The 23,536-nt window shown below is 37.5% G+C and overlaps 1 protein-coding gene and 1 pseudogene across 2 annotated transcripts; both read right to left on the bottom strand.

The window, feature by feature from the left end:
• Positions 1–8,942: 8,942 nt before the first annotated feature.
• Positions 8,943–15,209, bottom strand: LOC113671900 (uncharacterized). Of its 2 annotated transcripts, none has more exons than XM_089190684.1 (5): positions 15,061–15,209; positions 13,923–13,992; positions 13,371–13,492; positions 12,072–12,978; positions 8,943–11,088 (listed from the first exon to the last, which is right to left on the bottom strand). In XM_089190684.1, exons 4-5 carry the CDS (start codon positions 12,427–12,429, stop codon positions 10,505–10,507), a joined length of 942 nt encoding a protein of 313 aa, XP_089046810.1. In that variant the 5' UTR covers positions 12,430–12,978; positions 13,371–13,492; positions 13,923–13,992; positions 15,061–15,209; the 3' UTR covers positions 8,943–10,504. The 2 variants fall into 2 exon arrangements, with proteins under 2 accessions (XP_089046810.1, XP_089046811.1); XM_089190685.1 differs by having other exon boundaries at positions 13,923–13,989; positions 15,061–15,182.
• A 5,251-nt stretch (positions 15,210–20,460) lies between these two features.
• Positions 20,461–22,146, bottom strand: LOC149036243 (uncharacterized; annotated as a pseudogene).
• Between the last annotated feature and the right edge of the window lie 1,390 nt (positions 22,147–23,536).

Raw genomic sequence — 23,536 nt, 5'->3', positions numbered from 1 at the left:
GCTTTCATTCCATCGCGTGACAGAATCACTTAGTTCACATTAATTATACGAGCTGACCAAAATAGGTAGACTGATCACAAACTTACTTAAACCAATTTTCATTTTCACAGCATTGATAAGATTCTAATTCTGAAATTTTAGAAATCGTCAGTATTATTCTAGGACCTAAAACTATAAAACATACGATTTTCTGAGCTATGCCACAAGTCTTGATTAGTCAACTCCAATTTTCTTTTGATTTCAATTTACGTTTTTGTCGTCAAATGAGATGTCAGTTGATAATTTGCGATTTGTTTCATCAAGGTCTCTTTCAGAAAATGATACTAACCTACTCCTTAAGGGTGTTACTATGGTAATCTTCTTTTCTCAACGGTCTAAAAGACTACAAAATGTAAAGAACAATTATTATCCATTAGATTTTAATGACTTCCAAAAAGTCAATATTTTTTCAGGCTCACGATTGTTTTCGACATCTATTATTTTAAATTTACTTGCCGGACAATCTTGGCAGCTGTATATAGTATTTATTACATTTAATGTCTTTTATGAGGAAAACTGAAATAAAACTTAGTTTATTACATTTCTTCATGTTTTGAACAGTCAAGGAAAATCTTCATTTGGTAATTCACAATTAGAAACCAACGGGGGCGTTTCTAACGGTATCTAATTTGGTCGAGTTCGCAATACTTAAATTAAACTATCAATACCTGAAATGTTAGAAACATTTTGTAACATCTATATCTCCTCTGACTCACCACTTATTTTTTCTACCTTTTTTTGATTTCTCGGTTTAGTCTACTTTTCACAAACTATCCGCCTCAATCAAAGAAATTTACACTCTTATCTTAAACTTCTTAGTTCACCTTTTGATTTGATTTAATCCTAAGGGCAGCGACTTAAAGCAAAACAAGGCCCCAACAGTCCTTGTACGCTCTTTTCGGAATTTGAATGAAACTTCAAAACACAAAGGACCACTGAGATTTACAGCTAAAACTAGTCTTGCCACAAGCATAGGGACATTTAATTACTAATGATTTCAAAACGTGTCATTGGTAAAGCTAATACTGTCGCTACCAGACACTGCTGGCTTGTTAGAAGCTTTTTCGGGAACAGCGCGATGTGGATAACCTATCCATTTTATTTAATTTTTTCCGAAGTGTTTGCCTACAATACACCTTGGAAATAGTAATAATCTTTTCCCCAACTGTCTAAACAGACTACAAAATCTGAAAGGAAAAGTGTTTTCCATTAACTTTTAATGACGTCCTGAAAGGAAATATTTTCTGGCTCACGATTTTTTACGACACCTATTGTTTTATGTTAACGTTTACTTGGCAAACAAAGTTAATAGCGGTATTTAGTATTCATAACATTTAATGACAGTTTGTGGAAAACTAGTGAAAAGTTAGTTTTTGGCATTTTCTTGTTTTGCACGATCAAGGAAACTCTTCATTCTAATTATTCACAATAAGAAACCAACCGGGATGTTTCTAAACTATGCGGGTAGCTAGGGATTCGGTCGAGTTCACAACATTTAAGTTAGATCAACCGATTCCTGAAAAGTTACAAACATTCTGTAACATATATATTTCCTCTCACCCCCAATTTTACTCTTTACTTCCTCTTGACTTTTCAGTAAAGTCTACTTTTTAAAATTATCAGTGTCCATTAAAGAACAATTTACTTTGGCTCAAAATCGTTTCCTCACCTTTTGATTTGACGCACTCCTAGAAGGGCAGTGAATCAATACACGACACTAGCACCAATATCTCGTGTGTGCTCTTTTTCGAAAGTTAAATGAAGCCTTAAAGCACGAAGGACTATTGAGATTGACAGATAAAAGTGATCTTGCAACAACCGCAGACGTTTCATTACTAATTATCTCAAAACATGTCATTGGTAAAATTGATGTAGTCGCTACCAGACACTGCTGGCTGGTTAGATGCTTTTCCTCAATAGAGCGATGCAGTCAATCTTTTCCTTCTATTTTCATTTTTGTTTCCAAAGTATTTCCCTACTGTATAATCATTTGCATGATGAGACCTCCAAATGGAAAACCAGGGTTCGATCCAAAGAAAAACTGAAAAAAAACACTGTCTGGAGCAAAAGAGATTTTGGATGACCTCCCAATTATCGTAAGAGTAATCTTACCTAATGAAGCAAAGGTGCTTTATTGTTTACAAAGTGTCTCACATTTTTACGTCGCCGTAGGTTGTGTTACAAAGAACGAGAAAAAAAGGGGGCTCATCGAATAGAATCTAATGATTGAAATTATTCATGACTCACTCGAGAGTCAGTTCAATTCTAAACCCTAAAACAGGGTTAGGTCAAGAAGAAGCACGTCAAAAATTTGCCGAGTAATTTTGAAATAATCATTAACAATTTATGCGAGCTCTTTGAAACCTATGGCGAATATTTTCATTTTCTTTCCTTTTGTGCTTTTAACCTAGAAAAGTATAGGCTAGTGATCGATGAAACTCCCTGAATTGAAACCATGGACATCTCATATGATTTTCCACTGACAACCGGAATCTCTTTTTGAGGAAGATTGACGATTGAATTTATGACCACTGTTTTGAGTTATTCTCTCAGCGGCCTCTCTATGTTCCTTAATCTGACTGTGGATTCATTTGTCAAAGACAGTTTCGATCCTCTTTGCGCATGCGCCACTCGACTTAACAGACATAAATTCCTATCCGAATCTCCCTCGGCCAGACTCACTCGTGGGATCTGGGTTCACGAATAAGTTCAACTTAATGACCAGAAACAACCTATCACTTGATCGGTTCCAACAGTTTTTTTATTTCAAGATGCAAATGGTTCTCACAAATTACTTGTGTAAACAGTTTTTGCCTGAGAAATAATTCATAGGAGAAAGTAATCCTAGTTTAGGTGTTCCACATTAAAGTGTTTAATACGACAGTTGGCTTTTAACCTTTTTTTTTCAAATAAATGCGGTTAAATTAAGTTGACAAAGAACAATTTACACTGCTGAATTCCAGTCGTTTATATTCGCTTAAGTTACGTTTGAATCAAGTTTAGACCAAAATCGTTTCACTTTCATGCAAGACCAAGTTTCAATTGATTTTCCTGGGTCGACAAAGGAATTCGAAGCGAAAGGAAAAACTGTTCTAGATTCAAGAGTGTATTTTGGTATTCATCTTTCTTTATCTCCTTTAAGATAATAAAGAGAGCTAAACTTTGATGGTAGATACCATAAACGTGAGCAAGTTAAAGGTTAACTATTATAGTGTCGCTATACTGTTTTGGTGGTGTATGATAGCCGCTCATCCTACACATGATCAGTTGTAGATTCTCCTCTCTGATTAAATATTTGTTAGAATTTGGATTTATAATTGATTAACGTTAGTAAAGTCTCTTGATGATTTCCTGAATTCACCTTATCTGTCCGCTTGACAATGTATGGCTTTGTTGGGAGAAGTTCTCTGTTAAGCCATGACATCTCCGTCTTGTTGGTTACAAGAACTGCCAGCCTTGCATTGTAGGCCTCCACCACGTTGTCGATTTTTGTCATACAACACTCGGAGAGACGCTGGTTAGCGGCGGGTGCCTGAGCTGCTACGTTCACCATTTCATTACACTGGAACTTTTGCAAAAAATTGTAATATCTTTAGGTTCTGTGGCTTAGTCCTTTCGCCGCCATTGCAGCGTAGCTGCTTCAGGGTCATCAGGTGTACCAAAAGCTAACAATCCCTGACTGCTTCTAGATGGCAGACGGACACAGACTAATCGCATCACGTTGAACATCCTCGACAAGTATCCACTCATCTTGTTCAAGCATTCCACTACGAAGTCATTCGGATCCTCACAATGTTGGTACTCCTTATTTACATCTCCCCAGTTTTCGATCATGGACACCCACAGGTCATAAGTTAACAGCGGTGTGTTAAACACGCCCCTGCCGATCGCTTTCATCTGCATGCGCTGTACCACATGCCGTATGGCGCCACGAGTGTGATATGCCTCTGCAGCGTAGAGTAGTACCTTAACAACGTTTTCTGTTGAGGCAGGAAATTGTTCGTGTTGCTCGTTACTTAAATTTAATTTTAACTCAGTATTGCATGTTGTTTAACCTTATGATGCAACATAGTTATTCCTTGAATAAGCGCCCGCGGTATTTGTTTTTGAATACTCCTGTTCTGTCAAACCATCGAGCTGAATGTATTTCATTTAGTGACAGCTGAAAAAAGCTGTTTTCGGAATATTTGTAGTTTCATTTTCGATTTTTTACCATCATTTTTTTTATAGCCAAATCATTCGACCGTTTATTTATTGTAGATGTCAAGAGGCAATTATAACTAATAGGATAAACTTTGAAAATGAAAATAGGGAAACTGTTCTAAGCGCAGGAGGACGCGAGTTCCCAAAACGGGCTTGACTTTAGCTTTGCCTCCGACTAAATAGTCGAGAGAGTGGCGTGGGTTTCTAAACCAATCACAGAGGATAACTAAGAAAAACAAAAGGCATGCTGAACTGCCTTTAATTAACAAATAAAGAAGCCTTGACTGTGCTCTGTTCTGTTATAAAGCACGCAGGAAGCGGCTAGAGCACGAAAGAAGTGTAGGGAGAAACACGAGACGTAGTCGAGTGTTTCTTCCCACTTCTTGAGTGCTCTAGCCGCTTCCTAAGTCAGAATCCCTGTTAGAATGGTTCAAATACTCTGAATGAATGAAACGACAGCCGAATTCACCGGAACATGAAGATCGCTCGGGATGGCAGCGCCGCAAAACTCGGTTGCAGTGACTGATGTGACTTTCCACTCAACGCATCGGAAAGGATATCAGAGCAAGCTCTTATTTTTCTACTCGAAGGCCGGCCGATGTAGTTTCTGAGACTTGCTTTACCGTGATGACCAGAGATCGCCATGATGAGCGAGCCGCGATGAACTTCAGCATGATCATATATATTCGCTCAGACACCGTCATGATTAGTATGAATTTTAACAGTTATGCCAGTTTGGTTATATTTTTCATCATTTCTGTTTTGTTCTGTTTTGTTTTTGAACACTGAACTTTATATACTATACGAGTGTTAGCTGTGTTTGATTTTTATTACCGTACGTAAGCTTGCAATCTAACTGAGCGTGAAAATCTTTAAAACTCGGAATGTCTTTAGCTCAGCTCTATGCGCTATATAGAGCACGCTCTTTCAACCAATGACAGCACGCGTTATATCCGAACTTTATTATAACACATAATAGGGAAACATTTCAAGTCGATAAGCTTATAGATTTTTAGTACTACGTATCACTAATCACCTATCATTTTGGTTTCATATCCTCCGTTTTGTGATACCGCTCCCACAAACGCTTGGTACTTATCATTGTGGGCGAGTCTGAAGTCTTGGTCGGTTCTTGCTCCTTTTTCGAAATTTTCAGCACTGTTCATGTTATCGAACGCTGTCAGTCACTCGTTCAAAACCTGCCAAGGCGCAGCCTACATGTTATTTTTAGCTGAAGTCTTCAACGCGTGAAAAAAAGTGTTGTTGTACTTGAAAATCTTATAATAAGCACTGGCCAATTCTTGCATTTTGTACTTCACTTTTGTTTCAAGTCTTGCAACTTTGTAAGCAAACGTACGGGGAATCTTGTTTTGTGTCGAATACAAGCTCTGAGGGTTTGCCAAATCCATTCGGGGTGGCGGCTTGAAAATACTGATTAAAGCGCTGTGTGACGGTTCCAGAATTTACTCCAATGAGCCCGATGTCGTAGTCTGACTTGTAGGTGGCGCTGCCATAAGGCGATGGAAAACACACTCCAGTTGCAGGGATATCGAAGCTTTGGATAATGCCGCTGTATTTGTCTCTATTTTCCCTGCAAGCGATTAACTTACTATTACTTTGAACCCGAAGAATATGGGTTACAATTAGATATCTAGCAGCTGTGATGTAAAGGGGGTTGATAGGGGTTCGTGTAGCCAGAAAATTTTGCCATGGTGTTACGTGGTGGTTGTTCCTGAAGAATTGCTCTGCTATCTGTAGAGCTGCTGCCCAGCCTCCTTTTCTGATTTGACCTTCAAACTTGGTAGTCTCTTCCATTGATCTTTATTGGGATCTTTTTCGAAACCGTAAGCATCAGCAATTTGAATTTTCTACGACTGAACATCAACATCAACTGGCGGACCAACTGCGCGCCCGAAGAGTATTGAGAGAGGATAAATCTGATAAGCTCGGAAGTGTTCAGCAAGTACGTTACGAAGAGCTAAAGAGACAAAATCGCGGGTCGAGAGTTTATTTTCCGAGTATTTTCTGGTTATTGACAGAACAAGTCATATTTTGGTTCTTGTCTGGTAGATTTACTAAAATTTTTTAAAAGCAATTACTTGCCTTTACCTCGTTTTATAACTTTTAATTATGCTTATCATAATGATGATGAAGATGTTTACTGTTTGATTGGTGCAATCTCTCCATGAATCTCATCTTTTTTAGTAATGATAATAATAGTTATAATAATGATAATAGCAATGAAACAAGACTCAGAACTGCGTGAACTCGATCTTGTTACGGAGTCTCGAACTATAATACCCGCTCGGTAAAATATCTAGTGAACTCCCTCAATATTCGTCCTGAATTTTGTCCAAATGCTAGCTCACAACCTGTTTATATGGTGCTGTTATTGTTTTGTTAGGGTCAAGGTATAATGAAGTTGGACCAGGATTCTTTTCTATATCTGTCGTCAACTTAAATTTATAATAATTAGATATGTCGGTCTGGGTCTTATAAAGACACAGATCTCTACTACAAGAAAACAATGACAAATACCGTCTAGCTTTGTATTTCCACTTAATTATCCTTTGATAAACCCTCCTGGAACAATTCAGCAAAACCTTTTCATGCTGTGTGATTTTATTTAAGTTTATAATCTTTGTACTACGCTTACATTTATGTTTTCAACTTTTGTAAATTTTCTAACCTTCATATGGATGTAACATTGCAGCTTGGAAGACTTCGGTATACTTGGAACAATACGCTTGTAAACAAATTCCTTCAGTTTTCTGCTCTTGTTCCCCAGACATTTCAAACTTCGTACTGGTATTCTACTGTATCCTCGATCACGTCTAAATACACGATAATGTCTACGTAGCTTAACAGTAAATAGCTGATTTGATATTGCATAACCCTCGATAGAAAGTTCACTCATAACAGTTCGCTCATAAATTGATCTCTCATAAAGTTCGCTGACCGTGGGTCTACCCCGAACTGTGTTTACCTTTGTACGTGTTTTTAGCGTCTTAGACTCCATACAATTCACTCTTTCTTTGTTCAGCGACAACACCTTCGATAAATCCGCCATTGCTCAACCATGTGCGCATTCTTCGCTGACTACGCATGCGCTTCAGTACGTACCCTCACGCGTGCGCTTTAGCGAGACGGCGATTTGTGACTGAACGACAACACTAAAAAGAAAGCCCAATTTATAACTCGGGCAGTCTGCGAAGCCCGAGTAATAATAACGATAAGAATAAATCTGATCTGGCTTAGGGATGTAGAGACTATTCATGGTCGACATTTAGAAATGATTGATCCGAGCGGTCGTTTACTTGGGAGAATTTGGCATGGTTGTCAGTTAGAATTGTTCGATTGAGTCTTTTTTTGTTTTGTTTTTTTTAATCGCTTTCACCATGAAGTTGGGGGAATTATTTTTCCTTCTCTGTCTACGTTAAATAGTTTTGCGTCAAGACACAGTGTTATCGATCCTTTAGGAAAGTGCCGACGCGAACCTCGTTGTGAGAGCCTCTTCTCAAACTCGGTACGCACAAATAATGAACTAATTGAATATCGTGTCACCGAGAGATGGTAGTGAAGTTGACAGCAGTACTGTGTTTTCTCTGAAGGATCTCCCTTTATTGTCGTTTTCATGTTGTTACATTGTTGAAATTCACAGAATTGGCAATGCTTTGCTTTACTATAAAAAGTCGCGCCAAAGGCAATCAGTTGTAACAATGGCGACTCGTCATTTGCGTTTGTCTACTCTTTTTGCAGGTCGCCTGTTTTTTTTTTGAGTTATCATTGTCGCGTCGCAATATTCTTCCTCGTTTGTTATGGCTTTTGCGATTAATTCAAGGCACTCGAATGATCTCTAGGTGGGGAAGAAATCGTGACCAAGTCAAAATCTAAACTCTTGAACGGGACGGTGACGTTGACGTCTGCAATTTTTTTCTTTTTATTAGTCTCATTCTTGATGAATCTAAGAGTAGTCCTTATCCTTCGTGTACCTCCGTCAGATCTGATGCGACCACCACTGGATCATATCAAGCATGTTGAGTTGGAAAAATGTTGTGGTAGAATTTCTAATGTTGTTGGTGTAATTACCCTCGAGAACAATTTTTAATGGTGTCGGAAGATAATTCTGGAGTGCTTTGGATTTGCTTTACTTCGCTGTGTGATTTTGGTCTCAAACCTCAACCACCATCTCAACCAATCAAACGCAAAACTGATATCAATCCCAGGTTGGTTAGTAACGTTTCTCGCGCTTAACCCTTTAACTCCTATGAGTGACCGAAGCAGAATTTCTCCTTACAATATCAACACAGAATCGAGCAGGCAAGTGAGGAGACCAATTAGGGGACTTCAAGTTGATGCAATACCAAATTCTCCAAATTGAAACCATGAGTATTTTATGGCAGACAGTAGGGAGAATTGTTAATGAGATCTTGGGAGTTAAAGTTCTCCTGTTCTTACTTTTGAGTTCTCGTTGTTCAGTGATGATAACCATTGTTCTGATTGGCTTTAGTGATTACTTTGGTTTTGCTTCTCTACACTCAATCGGAGAGCTTTGTGAGTGACCGACTTCACTGACGCCTAATTCCCCGTATCTTCCTTTGACCGTGCGAGCAATCGACTCCATAGGGTATGGGCTCAATATTAGGTGGCTCACTCGAGAGTTTGCTTTATCGGAAATACTACAAAGACTTAACCTTGGATTGGTTCCAACAGTCTTTTATTTAAGCATGATTACCTGGGTTTACAGAAGCAGTAAATGTAACTTTGGTGTTACAATACTTAGTACAACTGTTGGCTTTTGAGGAAGAGTTTAATTTTTTTTTGTGATAAATGCGATTAAAATAACTTGACGAAGTGTAATATAAACTCGTGAACTTCGCTTGTTGCTTTAAGGTTAGGTATTTAGAATAAAGTAGTTTTTCTTGGTCGGGCTCGTTGAAGCACGTTTGACTTTAATCCCGAGTTAGCCATAAAACAACACATTATGTTGTCATTGCGGTAAAAAAATCTGGACCAGAACTTAGCATGCTTCGAGAAGTCCAACCCTTAAAAGTGGTCTCTTTCGTTAGCGCCACTGGCCTCACCTGTTCCTTTTTCACCCGCAAGTACAATGACGAACTCTAATTTCCTTCGTTCAAATATACAACGTAGACTTCAACAGATTCAATTTTGGCAGTTTTAATCGCACACGCTTGAAATCAGACTGACTTCGTTTTCAGTGGTCGAGCGATTAGAAGTTGGGATCGTCAATTTTCTAGACTATCCAAATGTAGTCTATATTAACCAGAAGACAATTATCTTAGTCACCTCGCTTTTGATCAAAATCCATGACCACTGAAGTACAACCATAGAGTTTCACGCCAAGTGTCTTATCTCCGCTGCCCAAATTGTCACAGTTTGTCCACTTGCAAGCCAGTTGTACGCTAGTTCTAAGCTACACGGCCAAGAGAAACAAGGAAATCTTGGGCCAATTGGTTTTTCCTGGCCAGATGTTGCATAAGCTTAAGGAACCGCTTAAATATTTCCTAAATAAGATTTACTATTGACACCTCTCTATCTGAACGTCCCTTAATACAGATACCGTATTGATTCAATTTAGCGCCCTCGTTTCAATAAGCGTTCCTCTCTAATAAGCACCCCCTTCTAATCTGGTTTTTGTTAATAAGCGCCACTATTGAATAAGAATTCTTTTTTCTAATAAGCAGCTCCTATTCCAATGAGATCAACCGTAGTTCAACTTCTCTCAATTTTTCAACTAAAAGCCTCATTACAAAAACAGTGGTCTACGTCACAGTCCCTCAACCATAAGAACAAGGGTCCTACGTACGTAATTACACAGTTCCCTGAAACGAATAATCACGTCTTAAAACTTGGTGACGATTACTTGGCTGGTCGTTCTAGCCAGCAAGGATCCAGGGAAAACAAGTTCGTTCAGTTCCAGTCATCTTAATTCTTTTCAAATAAACATCAAAGCTTTGTTTCACACATTTCGCTGTTTCTCAGAAGAGAAATAAACGCCCTGTTTTGAAGAAGCGCCCTCCCTTGAGGTACAAGAAGGTTATAAGTGTCCGGGCTATAAATCGAATCATTATGATAAGTAAAGACTGATTTGATGTACAGTAACTATGAAATGAGTAAATAGAGAATATTATTTTTGGATACGTTTTTATAGCGTTTCTCTAGATATTATAGTAATTTTTGAGAATTTGCAATTTTCATAATTGGTGAATTTCTACATTTCCACCTGTCTTTCTGACGATCGTTAAAACCTGTTTGGAGGGGGTTCAGAAAATCTCATCCCCACTATCTTGTTCACTTTGGCAGCCAACTTTTTGTTGTAGGCATTAACTTCAATTTGAATTTTTTTCAAACAATTTGACTGAAAATTCGAAAGGTTTCCATTAAGGCCACATTTGAACTTTTCCAAAAAAAGCTTTACAAATTGCTTAGCTGCTGGCGAGAGTTCCTTGCCACTCCTTCGGTATCGCAGTAGAAGGTCAGTCACGAACTCTGGGTCATCGGTTGTTCCGAAGTCTAACAATCCTTCTCTGTCTTTCTTTGGTAGACGGGAACTTCGGATCACTCGCATCGCGTCAAACATTCTCGACAGGTACTTGCTCATCTTCATCAAGCACTCCGCAACGGAAATGAGTTTACAGTGTTTGCACTCCTTATTCGCCTCTCCCCAGTTTTCAATCATGGACACCCACAGGTCGTAAGTTGATAGCGGCGTGTAATATTGGCACGTGGGGATTGCATTCATCTGAAGACCCTGTACCACATGCCGAATGGCGCCTCGAGTGTGATATGCCTCTGCAGCGTAGAGGAGGGCCTTGGCGAGGTGTTCTGTGAAAGAGCGTAATTGTACATAACTGTTAATTCAAGCCTACATGTATCTATATAATAAGCTCAGTTATGCACGCATTCTGATTGGTTCCCACTTATGATCTATTGGAGGACAGAGGTATAGATGACGTTATCATTAAAATTTTTTTAATTCTTTATTATATAAAACAAATAGATTCCAAGTTGCCGTGCGTCTGTTCAGTAATAGATAACAGAGGACGTCAAAATGTGATAAGAACATCAGTGACACACTCGGCTACGCCTCGTGTGCCACTTTTTTGTTCTTACCACATTTTGACGTCATCTGTGATCTATTGCTAAACACACGCACGGCAATTTGGAATCTATTTGTTAAATATACGATATCAAATCCTCGGGGTCCTATTTTTTAAAGTTTATCACAACCGCTGTGCGGGAAGTGGCTCTTTTTTTTTTTTAATTTTTCACCGATACTTTTTGTACCACTGATTAAAATGCAAAAGTTAAAGGATCTTGCATGGCGTTTCTATTTAGTTGCTCACATCATCAAAGGAGAGTGTCAAATGGGCTTGAAAAGGTTAGTATCGTCATGAATTAAATACTATTGGGACTTTTTTTGCGCATTTTGAATTGATTTTCCGCAGTACTAAGTCCATTCAGTTAAATCAATCAATCACAATAACCATAGAAACAACCACTTATCCTGAAACCGAAAAATCTGGGGAATTTCCAAAATGGAAGATTTTTTATTTTAGAAATTGTCTCTACCAGATATGTTTGTCCTAAATGTATTTGTTTTTTTCCGGAAGTTGTAAGGATTATGATTAACTGGTAACAGGACTTCGAGTCATCCGATTCTATTCGTAATCGTACTCGTAATTGACAAATCGGGCGTCCGATTTTGTTAATCACTCGTATGATTACAGACCGAATTAGACTTCACTCGGTCCTATTGCCAATATAAACAGTTCTATAAATTTCTAGTCTGTCTGATCTCTAATTACCTGTTGATTCTCTTTGATATCCTCCTGTTTCTCCCTGCGACATGCTTTGCAGGTACTCCTGGTACTTCTTATTGTGGGCTAATCTGAACGCAGCCAGTGGTGTATTCTTTTGTTGCAAAGGCACCTGCTGGTTCATATCTTCAAATATTCTAAGCCAAAAATGCAATATTTTTTTGGCCATTTTATCTTCTATTTTGTCAGTAGCTTCCTTCTTCATTTCCTCAAAAAAATCTTCGTTGTACTTGAAGACCTTGTAATAAGCACTGGCTAATTCTTGCATTTTGTACCACTTCGTTTGCTCAAGTTTGTGAAGACCGAAAGTAAATAAGGGGGGAAGGCTGGTAAACATCGCGGGCATGGCGAATTCCAGAGTGAAGGCGTAAACATTTGTGTCAAATACAAGTTCCGATGGTATTTTAAATGTATCTTCAAAATACCTATTAAATTTCTGAGTGACGGTTCCAGAATCTTTTCCAATAAGCCCGACGTCGTAGTCCGATTTGTAAGTGGCGCTGCCATATGGTTTAGGAAAACACACTCCATGCTTGGGAATCTCCCAACTTAGTGGAATTTTGGTGTAACTGCTCCTCTTTTCCTTGCAAGCTGTTAACTTCTTCCCACTTACAAGCCAAAGAATGTGAGTAACTAAAAGATACCTAGCGGCTGTAATTTTAAGGAGTTTGTTTTTATGATCTTTTGTCACATCTTGTAAAAGTTTGTGATAAATTTCCGAAAAAAACCCTTTGCCTTCTCTGCGTGTTTCTTGAATTCCTTCTCTTCAAGACGATCCTCAAAGGAAGGCTGTTCCGTCCACATATCACCTCTGGAGTTATTCTTGAAGCCGTAGGAATCTATGATTTTCTCCATCCAGGCGATATCCTTATCTTCAACTTTGGGGTCTTCGAATCTATAGCAAGGAAAAAATGTCTTGTTATGATAAAAGGGACGAGAAATACAGTAATTTGAAAGCTCAGTAATGAAACAAGACAAATATTTTTCTTCTGTCGGGAACGTGGAAAATATCTGAGTACCATAAGGAATCAAAGCTTGTGCACTGAATTTAACCGAAGCTATATATATATCATTGCCCTTAAGCTTAGTTAAAAAAATATGTTTGATAGGTACGCTTCATAATAATCGCTGTTTCAAGTCAAGCCACGATACTTTTGACTATGGTAATTGTGATAACAATCGATGCAAAATGTAGGCAATACAAAATACGACTAGGTAATTGTAATGACTTCCAATGTGATGTATTCGCGGTAGCTAAGCTCCTGGTATATGCAATAAGTCGTATACCTTTCAGTAACGTTTATTCCTTGGAGAGCCTCAATTTCGTCGTTTTTCTGCGGATCAGTCGGCTGGTGTTCGACAGAATCTACCTCGAAAATGGAAACTGGAAAGACCTCGCTGTCGCAAACCTGTTATACAGTATTGTACACATTACATAGCACTCCTTTATTTGGTCTAGCTCTTTACACCCTAACATCAGCAGATATATTCTCCATTCTGATATACTTTTGCTATGACACCGACATGAAGAATTTAGTTAAGAATCAAAATGTTCAAGTCTCGGACCATGTCGGTGAGTAGTTACTTGTCGGGAGGTGGAACCTGGGAGAGTAAATAAGGGATGTCGGTCCGGAATCATTTCGTACGCGAACGAGAGTTACTGTTTTTGTAAATTTCCCAAACTTTTAGGTCGAAAATCTTTCGTATATCTGGCTTTACTTTAACGTATTGAGTAAGAAAAACACAGTCAGTGGATATTGTGCATAACCCCCAAATATTAAACTTAAAATCAATTTCTTTAAGAAAACCAATTATTCAACCTGGTTTTTCATTACTCACCACATGTCCTTGCACCAACATGAAAACCAAGATACTCAAAGTGAATATCATTTTAGTATATCTGAGACTTCTAAAGCAAAAAAATCCATAATAAGTCAGAGTTTAATTCAGTGCCTACGAGCAAGAGTTAAAAAATATTACAGTGACTAATATAATATCATTAGCAGCTGATCACGACTCAAAGTACTCACTGAGCGAGGAAACTTAAAATAAACAAGTTCGCAGATTTCTATAGGGTGTTCAATATGAAAATTGCCTCATTTAAGACTTTGGGGCTACTGATTGAAGCTTTAGGTGAAAGCAAGATAGAATAATACGACAGCTAAAATCTTTCCTGCCGTAACCGAGCCGTATTATGTAGATTAACAGCCATTATAGTTAAATAATTTAACGATGACGGCTAAAAGTTATTCAAAAGTTAAAAGTTGTTTTTTTCCAACGCTTTTTTGTTTTATTGTCTTAAGAGTTATTTTCATTCCAGTAAAGAACGATCGAAAATCAACGGGGAAGTTGCAAAACGTATGTTTTGATTTGGTCTGAATGTCAGTTCTAGAAACAGAGTGCGCTAATAATCACGATAATAAATCAGTGTTCATTGAATTAAATGATATCCGGATGGCAAGAAGTATTTTGCGACACTCGTGACATTTTATTTACTTCTTCTGCTTAACAGTTGTAACCAGTATTCATTGCTGTGCACTTTTTTGACGTTATGTGGGTAGATGAAAGGAAACTCTGTTTCATTTCTTTATTTTCGTTGTTTCTAGTTTTTTCCTTTGTTGCGATTAAAGAGAGATTAAAGATCCTTGGTTATAGCAAGAGAATATCAGCTATTTTCTTGGTTATAGATATCCTACCACAAATTCAATTCACCGCTGGTAATTTTCCGGCTTCATTTCAGCTAATTACATTCACAATCAACGACAAATTGTTCAAAATAATTCTTATGCTTTATCGTCATTACTGTAGTAAGTACATGCTCGCAGTTTTAGAGGATTACCTTGAAAACAAATTATGACTCTCCAATTAATCTCTCTCCTCAAGCCCTAAATTATAGCCCCCTAGTAAGAGGTCATAATTTTAAAAAATGCGGTACTTTTTGCTGATTGGCAATTTTCTTTTAGCACTTTTATCCTACCTTTGGATTTGACGTAGCTGCTTAGGAGACCAAGACTCAAAGCTCTAATTTTACGAAGAAAACATTTGGTTTGAGCCCAATACTGTGTACTGTCTGAAAGTTGAGTGAGACTTGTGAAGGGCAAAAACTGCGCTTGATATTCATGGCTTAAACTGGACTGGCCACCAGCTGATGTTTAATTACTAATGATTTCTAATTATGTCACTGGAATGGCTGGTACAGGTATTAACAGAGATAATTGGTTGTTTAAGTGCTTTTCTTTCTAGTGTACCTGGCTAATGGATTTTATGTTTCATCTTATTTACATCGATATGATTGTTCTGCGTTCATTGCAGCTCTTTCCTAAAATTATGATCGCTTGCGTGAGATAAATTTTTACACCGCGATGCCGAGAATTCACTGCTTCGATCTTGAAAATTAAAACCAGCCCATCAACACGATGGCAAATCAGAGGTGACCTCATAATTTTAATGGTCATTGTCATTAGCTTTTAAAGTTAAGGTCCAAACTTTTTCTTTGTTTAACATTTTTCGGACAATTTTTATCTACCTTTGTTTTACAAGACGCCGATGACAAGACTTATAGAACGATAACGACAAAACGTGTTTTTTCTACAGCTGCTGACAAGATGTGCAACTGAGAGGGAAGCAATTAATTGGTTTTTCAAGCGTTAAGAGAAGCTAAGAACACGTTAATTGACTACGTTTTATGATCAAACTCTGAACAACCAGTCGCGGTTTGTTTCTTTCCCTTTCTTTCAGCTCATAACCAAGAAACTAATATAAGTTGACCTTCAGATGAAAATCTTCTTGAACAAAAGCCTTACCCTTTCATGACAAAAAGTAACACTTTTGTAAACGATTTAACACTGCTCTTTTATTGTTTGACCATAACAACCATTGCTAATTGCATGTAAGTAGAAGTACTTAAAAGCATCTGGAGGACCCTTTAATTTTTCCACCAGTGCTTCTACGAGTATGAAGTTGTACCAGGCGTACCTTTTAAAAGGTTTAGAGCTTTTCAAAGAACTTCATTTGAAAGCATTATAGTTAATTAGTAAAGCGTATAGTTAATATTGTTGGATGAATTTTTTAGCTTTCATTCCATCGCGTGACAGAATCACTTAGTTCACATTAATTATACGAGCTGACCAAAATAGGTAGACTGATCACAAACTTACTTAAACCAATTTTTATTTTCACAGCATTGATAAGATTTTAATTCTGAAATTTTAGAAATCGTCAGTATTATTCTAGGACCTAAAACTATAAAACATACGATTTTCTGAGCTATGCCACAAGTCTTGATTAGTCAACTCCAATTTTCTTTTGATTTCAATTTACGTTTTTGTCGTCAAATGAGATGTCAGTTGATAATTTGCGATTTGTTTCATCAAGGTCTCTTTCAGAAAATGATACTAACCTACTCCTTAAGGGTGTTACTATGGTAATCTTCTTTTCTCAACGGTCTAAAAGACTACAAAATGTAAAGAACAATTATTATCCATTAGATTTTAATGACTTCCAAAAAGTCAATATTTTTTCAGGCTCACGATTGTTTTCGACATCTATTATTTTAAATTTACTTGCCGGACAATCTTGGCAGCTGTATATAGTATTTATTACATTTAATGTCTTTTATGAGGAAAACTGAAATAAAACTTAGTTTATTACATTTCTTCATGTTTTGAACAGTCAAGGAAAATCTTCATTTGGTAATTCACAATTAGAAACCAACGGGGGCGTTTCTAACGGTATCTAATTTGGTCGAGTTCGCAATACTTAAATTAAACTATCAATACCTGAAATGTTAGAAACATTTTGTAACATCTATATCTCCTCTGACTCACCACTTATTTTTTCTACCTTTTTTTGATTTCTCGGTTTAGTCTACTTTTCACAAACTATCCGCCTCAATCAAAGAAATTTACACTCTTATCTTAAACTTCTTAGTTCACCTTTTGATTTGATTTAATCCTAAGGGCAGCGACTTAAAGCAAAACAAGGCCCCAACAGTCCTTGTACGCTCTTTTCGGAATTTGAATGAAACTTCAAAACACAAAGGACCACTGAGATTTACAGCTAAAACTAGTCTTGCCACAAGCATAGGGACATTTAATTACTAATGATTTCAAAACGTGTCATTGGTAAAGCTAATACTGTCGCTACCAGACACTGCTGGCTTGTTAGAAGCTTTTTCGGGAACAGCGCGATGTGGATAACCTATCCATTTTATTTAATTTTTTCCGAAGTGTTTGCCTACAATACACCTTGGAAATAGTAATAATCTTTTCCCCAACTGTCTAAACAGACTACAAAATCTGAAAGGAAAAGCATTTTCCATTAACTTTTAATGACGTCCTGAAAGGAAATATTTTCTGGCTCACGATTTTTTACGACACCTATTGTTTTATGTAAACGTTTACTTGGCAAACAAAGTTAGTAGCGGTATTTAGTATTCATAACATTTAATGACAGTTTGTGGAAAACTAGTGAAAAGTTAGTTTTTGGCATTTTCTTGTTTTGCACGATCAAGGAAACTCTTCATTCTAATTATTCACAATAAGAAACCAACAGGGATGTTTCTAAACTATGCGGGTAGCTAGGGATTCGGTCGAGTTCACAACATTTAAGTTAGATCAACCGATTCCTGAAAAGTTACAAACATTCTGTAACATATATATTTCCTCTCACCCCCAATTTTACGCTTTACTTCCTCTTGACTTTTCAGTAAAGTCTACTTTTTAAAATTATCAGTGTCCATTAAAGAACAATTTACTTTGGCTCAAAATCGTTTCCTCACCTTTTGATTTGACGCACTCCTAGAAGAGCAGTGAATCAATACACGACACCAGTACCAATATCTCGTGTGTGCTCTTTTTCGAAAGTTAAATGAAGCCCTAAAGCACGAAGGACTATTGAGATTGACAGATAAAAGTGATCTTGCAACAACCGCAGACGTTTCATTACTAATTATCTCAAAACATGTCATTGGTAAAATTGATGTAGTCGCTACCAGACACTGCTGGCTGGTTAGATGCTTTTCCTCAATAGAGCGATGCAGTTAATCTTCTCCTTCTATTTTCATTTTCATTTTTGTTTCCAAAGTATTTCCCTACTGTATAATCATTTGCATGATGAGACCTCCAAATGGAAAACCAGGGTTCGATCCAAAGAAAAACTGAAAAAAACCACTGTCTGGAGCAAAAAAGATTTTGGATGACCTTCCAATTATCGTAAGAGTAATCTTACTTAATGAAGCAAAGGCGCTTTATTGTTTACAAAGTGTCTCACATTTTTACGTCGCCGTAGGTTGTGTTACAAAGAACGAGAAAAAAAGGGGGCTCATCGAATAGAATCTGATGATTGAAATTATTCATGACTCACTCGAGAGTCAGTTCAATTCTAAACCCTAAAACAGGGTTAGGTCAAGAAGAAGCACGTCAAAAATTTGCCGAGTAATTTTGAAATAATCATTAACAATTTATGCGAGCTCTTTGAAACCTATGGCGAATATTTTCAGTTTCTTTCCTTTTGTGCTTTTAACCGAGAAATGTATAGGCTAGTGATCAATGAAACTCCCTGAATTGAAACCATGGACATCTCATATGATTTTCCACTGACAACCTGAATCTCTTTTTGAGGAAGATTAACGATTGAATTTATGACCACTGTTTTGAGTTATTCTCTCAGCGGCCTCTCTATGTTCCTTAATCTGACTGTGGATTCATTTGTCAAAGACAGTTTCGATCCTCTTTGCGCATGCACCACTCGACTTAACAGACATAAATTCCTATCCGAATCTCCCTCGGCCAGACTCACTCGTGGGATCTGGGTTCACGAATAAGTTCAACTTAATGACCAGAAACAACCTATCACTTGATCGCTTCCAACAGTTTTTTTTATTTCAAGATGAAAATGGTTCTCACAAATTACTTGTGTAAACAGTTTTTGCCTAAGAAATAATTCATAGGAGAAAGTAATCCTAGTTTAGGTGTTCCACATTAAAGTGTTTAATACGACAGTTGGCTTTAACCTTTTTTTTTCAAATAAATGCGGTTAAATTAAGTTTTTTTTTTTTTTTTTAACATTTTTTTTATTTTCACTTAAAGCACAAATACTAGAGTAATACAAACAAATACAAAGTTAATTACACTAACGCTTACGCTACTCACTAACACTAATTACGAAATACTACATTACATTACATTCACAGTCGGCTAGATTTAATTTATGTTGTGGTTATATAATAATATAAGCCTAATTTGTACAAATACTAATCTACATCAAATTCCTTTTTTGGTAGAACGACTGTATGTACAACTGCGTCTATAACTGTTAATACCCGATACTCATCTATTGAATTACACTAACATGTTTTCCCATTTTTTATAATTAATAGATTCTTTTTTATTCTTTTTTGCAATCAAAAATTCAAATTTCCGAGTTTCAGATGTTTTAGCCTTCAGTAAGGATACAGACGGCTTGATATTTTTACAACGACATGAATAAATGGTATATTTTCCAAGAATGATTATGTGATTTAACAAACAATTCCCAGGGATATTATCGGAAATACCAAAGAGGATTGTTACCTCATCAAGCTTATCAATTTTCATATTGTAAGTGTTTAACCAAGAAATAACCGAAAGCCAAAAGTTTTTAGTGTAGGTACAGCTGATTAGAAGATGCTCAAGAGTTTCTTCGTGATCTCCACAAAAGGTACACATCGGAGAAGGAACCAAATTCATTTTATATAGGATTTTATTGGTGTAGAGAATACGATTTAAGATTTTGTATTGAAAGGCTCTCGTTCTGGTGTCAAGAGTGACTCGACCCGGCAACAGATAGATATTTTTCCAGTCTATATTACCTGAAATATTATATACGGAATTAAACTTAGATTGGGCAGTCGGAGAAATCTGGATTCGTTTGATCAGGGTGGAATAGATTGATTTTGAAGTCATTCTTGTTATATCTTGAACATCGTCTGAAACAGTTTTGTCAATTCGGTTGTTATTATTCTCTCCAACGTTAAGGAGCTGTTTGGGTTAAATTAAGTTGACAAAGAACAATTTACACTCCTGAATTCCAGTCGTTTATATTCGCTTAAGTTACGTTTGAATCAAGTTTAGACCAAAATCGTTCCACTTTCATGCAAGACTAAGTTTCAATTGATTTTCCTGGGTCGACAAAGGAATTCGAAGCGAAAGGAAAAACTGTTCTAGATTCAAGAGTGTATTTTGGCATTCATCTTTCTTTATCTCCTTTAAGATAATAAAGAGAGTTCCATTATATTGGAAATTTTTCAAAAAATTGTAATAACTTTTAGGTTCTGTGGCTTAGTCCTTTCGCCGCCATTGCAGCGTAGCTGCTTCAGAGTCATCAGATGTACCAAAAGCTAACAATCCCTGACTGCTCCAGATGGCAGACGGACACAGACTAATCGCATCGCGTTGAACATCCTCGACAGGTATCCACTCATCTTGTTCAAGCATTCCACTACGAAGTCATTCGGATCCTCACAATGTTGGTACTCCTTATTTACATCTTCCCAGTTTTCAATCATGGACACCCACAGGTCATAAGTTAACAGCGGTGTGTTAAACACGTCCCTGCCGATTGCTTTCATCTGCATGCGCTGTACCACATGCCGTATGGCGCCACGAGTGTGATATGCCTCTGCAGCGTAGAGTAGTATCTTAACAACGTTGTCTGTTGAGGCAGGAATTGTTCGTGTTGATCGTTACTTGAATTTAATTTTAACTCAGTATTGCATGTTGTTTAACCTTATGATGCAACATAGTTATTCCTTGAATAAGCGCCCGCGGTATTTGTTTTTGAATACTCCTGTTCTGTCAAACCATCGAGCTGAATGTATTTCATCTAGTGACAGCTGAAAAAAGCTGTTTTCGGAATATTTGTAGTTTCATTCGATTTTTTACCATCATTTTTTTTATAGCCAAATCATTCGACCGTTTATTTATTGTAGATGTCAAGAGGCAATTATAACTAATAGGATAAACTTTGAAAATGAAAATAGGGAAACTGTTCTAAGCGCGGGAGGACGCGAGTTCCCAAAACGGGCTTGACTTTAGCTTTGCATCCGACTAAATAATCGAGAGAGTAGCGTGGGTTTCTAAACCAATCACAGAGGATAACTAAGAAAAACCAAAGGCATGCTGAACTGCCTTTAACACATAATAGGGAAACATTTCAAGTCGATAAGCTTATAGATATTTAGTACTACGTATCACTAATCACCTATCATTTTGTTTTCATATCCTCCGTTTTGTGATACCGCTGCCACAAACGCTTGGTACTTATCATTGTGGGCGAGTCTGAAGTCCTGGTCGGTTCTTGCTCCTTTTTTGAAATTTTCAGCACTGTTCATGTTATCGAACGCTGTCAGCCACTCGTTCAGAACCTGCCAAGGCGCAGCCTACATGTTATTTTTAGCTGAAGTCTTCAACGCGTGAAAAAAAGTATTGTTGTACTTGAAAATCTTATAATAAGCACTGGCCAATTCTTGCATTTTGTACTTCACTTTTGTTTCAAGTCTTGCAACTTTGTCAGCAAACGTACGGGGAATCTTGAGAAATATCGCGGGCATGGCGAATTCAACGGTGCAGGCGTAAACATTTGTGTCGAATACAAGCTCTGAGGATTTGCCAAATCCATTCGGGGTGGCGGGTTGAAAATACTGATTAAAGCGCTGTGTGACGGTTCCAGAAATTACTCCGATGAGCCCGACGTCGTAGTCTGACTTGTAGGTGGCGCTGCCATAAGGCGATGGAAAACACACTCCAGTTGCAGGGATATCGAAGCTTTGGATAATGCCGCTGTATTTGTCTCTATTTTCCCTGCAAGCGATTAACTTACTATTACTTTGAACCCGAAGAATATGGGTTACAATTAGGTATCTAGCAGCTGTGATGTAAAGGAGGTTGATAGGGGTTCGTGTAGCCAGAAAATTTTGCCATGGTGTTACGTGGTGGTTGTTCCTGAAGAATTGCTCTGCTATCTGTGCAGCTGCTGCCCAGCCTCCTTTTCTGATTTGACATTCAAACTTGGTAATCTCTTCCATTGATCTCTATTGGGATCTTTTTCGAAACCGTAAGCATCAGCAATTTGAATTTTCTACGACTGAACATCAACATCAACTGGCGGACCAACTGCGCGCCCGAAGAGTATTGAGAGAAGATAAATCTGATAAGCTCGGAAGTGTTCAGCAAGTACGTTACGAAGAGCTAAAGAGACAAAATCGCGGGTCGAGAGTTTATTTTCCGAGTATTTTTCTGGTTATTGACAGAACAAGTTATATTTTGGTTCTTGTCTGGTAGATTTACTAAATTTTTTTAAAAGCAATTACTTGCCTTCACCTCGTTTTATAACTTTTAATTATGCTTATAATGATGATGAAGATGTTTACTGTTTGATTGGTGCAATCTCTCCATGAATCTCATCTTTTTTAGTAATGATAATAATAGTTATAATAATGATAATAACAATGAAACAAGACTCAGAACTGCGTGAACTCGATCTTGTTACGGAGTCTCGAACTATAATACCCGCTCGGTAAAATATCTAGTGAACTCCCTCAATACTCGTCCTGAATTTTGTCCAAATGCTAGCTCACAACCTGTTTATATGGTGCTGTTATTGTTTTGTTAGGGTCAAGGTACAATGGAGTTGGACCAGGATTCTTTTCTATATCTGTCGTCAACTTAAATTTATAATAATTAGATATGTCGGTCTGGGTCTTATAAAGACACAGATCTCTACTGCAAGAAAACAATGACAAATACCGTCTAGCTTTGTATTTCCACTTAATTATCCTTTGATAAACCCTCCTGGAACAATTCAGCAAAACCTTTTCATGCTGTGTGATTTTATTTAAGTTTATAATCTTTGTACTGCGCTTACATTTATGTTTTCAACTTTTGTAAATTTTCTAACCTTCATATGGATGTAACATTGCAGCTTGGAAGACTTCGGTATACTTGTAACAATACGCTTGTAAACAAATTCCTTCAGTTTTCTGTTCTTGTTCCCCAGACATTTCAAACTTCGTACTGGTATTCTACTGGGTCCTCGATCACGTCTTAATACACGATAATGTCTACGTAGCTTAACAGTAAATAGCTGATTTGATATTGCATAACCCTCGATAGAAAGTTCACTCATAACAGTTCGCTCGTAAATTGATCTCTCATAAAGTTCGCGAACCGCGGGTCTACCCCGAACTGTGTTTACCTTTGTACGTGTTTTTAGCGTCTTGGACTCCATACAATTCACTCTTTCTTTGTTCAGCGACAACACCTTCGATAAATCCGCCATTGCTCAACCATGTGCGCAGTCTACGCTGACTACGCATGCGCTTCAGTACGTACCCTCACGCGAGCGCTTTAGCGAGACGGCGATTTGTGACTGAACGACAACACTAAAAAGAAAGCCCAATTTATAACTCGGGCAGT

The sequence above is a fragment of the Pocillopora damicornis genome, chromosome 12 (genome assembly GCF_964200805.1).
Source record: "Pocillopora damicornis chromosome 12, jaPocDami1.2, whole genome shotgun sequence".
Lineage (NCBI taxonomy): Eukaryota > Metazoa > Cnidaria > Anthozoa > Scleractinia > Pocilloporidae > Pocillopora > Pocillopora damicornis.
This window is presented reverse-complemented; position numbering and strand designations above follow the sequence as displayed.

Bases quoted from the DNA above. Each gene is read 5' to 3' on its own strand.
- LOC113671900 (XM_089190684.1), bottom strand. From the start codon at position 12,429: ATGCCCGCGATGTTTACCAGCCTTCCCCCCTTATTTACTTTCGGTCTT. The intron at 11,089-12,071 runs GTAATTAGAGAT...GCTCTTTCACAG, and splicing joins ATATCAAAGAGAATCAACAG to AACACCTCGCCAAGGCCCTC.